Genomic DNA, 4,314 nt, shown 5'->3' with positions numbered 1-4,314 from the left:
TGATGATGATGATGATGATGATGATGATGATGATGATGATGATGATGATGATGGTACAATAAATGTTGCTCTAACATGTGATTTCTGTCGTCAAAGAGAAATTTAACGTTACATTCATGAACGAGGATCTGAGTTTAGTTATTGTGTTGTTCGAAATACATACGTGCAGCCAGCAGTCCGATTCAGTTAAACAAGGAAATTACAAGCCTGGCCGCTAGATATACACTTTAGAGCAATAATACACTTACTTATTGTATTTCTATGTCTACATCTTATACCCCAGAGGGTCTTGTGGGAAGAAAAAGAGGCCTGTCTGTTGCATACACCAAAACACACACACACACACACACACACACACAGGAGGGTGGTTGGGAAGGGTGTCTGCGACCGTCCCAGCATGTGTCCATTTGCCAACAGGCATAACATTATAATTCACATTATTTTTACTGACCCTGTGAGCTTGAAGTTGAAGTTGAGAGGGGAGGGGGGAGGGGTGGGGTTATGTCATCTAAAGTTACGGTGTCCTGCTCTGTATGCTAATATTGTAATATGATCTTATTCATTATCAAGATGATTTAAAAAGAATACGACAAAATGATCCCGCAATGTTTAAAAAACGAAAAATTATTTTAAAAAACTCTAGCTTAGACACATGTGTTGTACATATCTTCACGTTTTTATTTCATGTTTTACAAGTGCTCAATGCGGCCCCCACCGGCAGCACGGGCAACATCAAGCCGATAGGAGAATTCCTCCTAAACTGCAGCCTTTCTACTACTACTCTTTGGCTCCTTCTTACTGCTGTCTGTCAGCCGCACCCCTGATTCTAATTCTATGGTAGGTAAGATCTAACACCACCACCGACAGCACGGGCAACATCAAGCCGATATGAGAATTCCTCCTAAACTGCAGCCTTTCTACTACTACTCTTTGGCTCCTTCTTACTGCTTTCTGTCAGCCGCACCCCTGATTCTATGGTAGGTAAGATCTAACACCACCACCGGCAGCACGGACAACATCAAGCCGATATGAGAATTCCTACTCAACGCGCCTCTGGATGCCCCGGGTCAACCGTTTTGATTTTAGCTGTTATTCGACCTTTCATGTCATCGATATTAGTTGCTGGAAGTTGAGGAACATAAACTTTGTTCTAAATACATTCCTACTAAAAGGTCGGACACCGGGCACCCGAGTTCGATTCCAGAGTGGGTAGAACTCTTAAGGAGTAACTTGATTTTTCTGTTGGAGTGTTGTAGACCCTATCACTCTTAGCTCATTTGGCCCTGACAGATAGCAGGGTAGATGCCCGCCTCCCAAATAATTTAATGTGCAGAGATTGGGGAAAGAGGAAGGGAGGGGGGGGGGGTAAAACACATACGTTAAACGAAAGAAACAGAGACTTTTAAAAATTGATTCGAATTTCCTTTTTCATACGTAGTACCACTTTGCACCTACGGAAGTAAGTTGAATCGATAGGATCATGCGAGCTTCTGTTTTGGAAAGAGAGATAAAGTAACAGTCATGGTTTACTATCGTGTATGATGTATCGTATAGATCACATGCAAGTGACACGTTTGTTGTACACTAGAGCTCTAATAAATTATTCATTATCAATCGATAGCACTTCGCTACGTCAACATTACACATTTATAGTAATATGTGCTCAGTACCTAGTTTTGATAAATTTGTCGTCAACTATTTTGCGTTTCACAACATGTCAAGCTTTTTCGAATGCAATTCTTTGAATATCTTGATAACGACTCTGAAAAATCTTCCAATTTTGATAGAGCAGATAGAGCATAATGGTCTCTGATCTCATGGTCTTAGTAGCTCAAAACAGTCAAAAATGTCACAATATAGAACTTTGTAATTCTGATGTGCCGACTTCGCTAAAATGCCTCAGTTTACCACTGAGCTAGTGGGTGCACTACAGATGAGATAGAGTTCACTCAAAGTTAAGCTCTAGATAACATACCATGCCTGATTTTGTTAAAATTAGCTTCATTTGAAACACTTTGAGTTCTTTGACGTTTTTTATACATATTTTGTTTGCATGAAAAACATAACTCTTTGTTTGCTTTGACTGCCACTCAATAAACAGTATGTGTGCATTGCAGCTGGGTAGGCCTACATTTCACTACTTGTAAGCTTATGAGCAAAACACTTCATTTGCAACCGTTTTAAATAATGTTGAAGAGAGAGAGAGAGAGAGAGAGAGAGAGAGAGAGAGAGAGAGAGAGAGAGAGAGAGAGAGAGAGGAGAGAGAGAGAGAGAGGAGGGGACAGGGAGAGAGAGAACAGATGAATTTCGCTTTGTTAAGATTACCGTCGCTTAAAGGCGTTTCTTTCATTGTGTGTTTTGTTTTTGTATGTTTTTTTTTACCTACCCCCCCCCCCTTTGTGACTGCTTTGTTCAACAAACTTTTCACTGGTTTAAAAAAGAATATATTCTGAGCATATAGTATAGGTTATCGACGAAGTGAGAGTGACGATTAGTCTGTGAGTCAGTCAAAAATGTAATTTATTTTACGCGTGAGTCATTAACTTGCAGTGGTTTTTTTGTGTTTTGCTTGGTTCTAATTCCCGGTTAATGCAGACATGGTCCGTAATTAAGCGACATTTAATGCTATGAGAGATTAAAACTCATTGTAGAACTTCTACGCCCTCATCAACACTATTTAAACCATTAAGAATGTGGTGTTCTTCGACCTTGCCTGTCATGGCCAATGTGGCATGATAGAGATAAAACAACCCGGCAGACAGACGGAAATACTCGATAAAAATTCCCCCGCCATTGGAACCAAACTTACGTCGCCAGAGTGCGACGATGAAGCGCCTTACATCGACACCACAAACTTCTGTTGAAATACTAGATCTAGTCTTCTCGAATTAGAACACAGACTTAAACGTAATGTGAACTATTCACAACTCAAAGACAATCTAAGGTGGGCGCGATTTGATCTTTTCAGGCTTAGATGAGTGGGCGACATGGTGCTTTCTAAGGATTGCTTTTGTCTCAATTTGTTTCACGAAACTGTGTAGATGTCACGCTTTTTGCAACACTATTAGGTCACTTAACAAGCAGAACATCTGAACTTAACGTCCAACACCGATGGCGCCAAGTCAAAAGGGAAAATTCATGTTGAGTGCCTTTCTCAAGGACTCAACGTGAGACTGTGTTAATTAAGCCTCTAACCCGCGAACGGGCTTTATTTCTTATCTAGGGAAACAGTAAAATATGAAACAAAATTGAAACTTTTCATGAAAGCTTAGAGCTCATCTGATGTCTTTGCCGGGCCTTATTGCTAACTTTTCAATCATTATCAGTCCCCAGATTGCAATACAGAAGAAAATTACTCGCATTCTCAAGCACGTCTGGAATACATACGTTACGTTCCTCAAGAATTTAGCTACTCGAAAGTTCATCAAAATGGGCTGGAACACCAACGTTGTCCGCCATGTCGTTTGTTGGTTTACATTCGTCTGTTTGATCTCTGTAACACAAGGAGCGGAGAACAATGGCATTATCCCAGCAGGAGCTTCTGAACCAGAAAAAACAACGTATTACAACATGTGGCAGCAAGTCCCAGAACGTATCCGTCAGCTTGAAGCTCTTCAGACAAACCAGACGTTTCGAGAAGATGTTGATCACGTGATGCGAAGTTTGAACACACTGAGAGAAATTCCGGAGCTGAATCGACTAAAGGGTACCAATTTCGAGAATTTGTTGCGGGACGATGTGTCGGAGGCGGTGAGAAGTATTGTGAACAGTGGATTTTTGGCGGGGTCTTCGGATCAGCAAGTTCCTTCTCAGTGTGTGAACGACACGGGTAGGATTCTTACTGCTCTCACCAGTGGAGAGGGATGGGCAGAACAAAGTGAGTAGCAAGAAACGCATGCACACATACAAACACACACACACACACACATACACACACACACACAGACAATCACACACACACACACATCATAAATACGTATACATACCCCCACCCCCTAAAAAACATACAATCACGGAGGGAGAGAGAGAAGGTGAAAGAGAGAGAGAAAGAAAGAGAGAGAGAAAGAGAGACAGAGAGAGAGAGAGAGAGAGAAAGAGAAAGAAAGAGCATACATTAAAATATGTATGCACCTTGCTATGTGTTTTTATGTATGTACGTGTATGTGTGTGTATGTGTGTGTGTGTGTGTGTGTGTGTGTGTGTTTGTTCGCACGTTTGTGTGAGTATATGTGTGTCTATGCGAATGCATGCGTGTTTATATATGTGAGCGGGTGTATGTGTTTGCATCTGTGTAAGTGTGTGTGTGTGTGTGTG

The 4,314-nt window shown here is 41.2% G+C and overlaps 1 protein-coding gene across 1 annotated transcript in view; it reads left to right on the top strand.

Moving 5' to 3' along the window:
- The window catches only part of LOC101862473 (nose resistant to fluoxetine protein 6), a gene marked incomplete in the record, with an annotated part of 23,927 nt that overhangs the window by 615 nt on the left and 18,998 nt on the right, over positions 1-4,314 (top strand). The window contains 1 exon segment of the mRNA XM_035972503.1: positions 3,327-3,877. Coding sequence (XP_035828396.1) covers positions 3,430-3,877 — 448 coding nt within the window.

Source organism: Aplysia californica, unplaced genomic scaffold (assembly GCF_000002075.1).
Source record: "Aplysia californica isolate F4 #8 unplaced genomic scaffold, AplCal3.0 scaffold00023, whole genome shotgun sequence".
Taxonomy (NCBI): domain Eukaryota; kingdom Metazoa; phylum Mollusca; class Gastropoda; order Aplysiida; family Aplysiidae; genus Aplysia; species Aplysia californica.
Note: the sequence above shows the minus strand (reverse complement) of the source record. Positions and strands in the feature narration are given on the sequence as shown.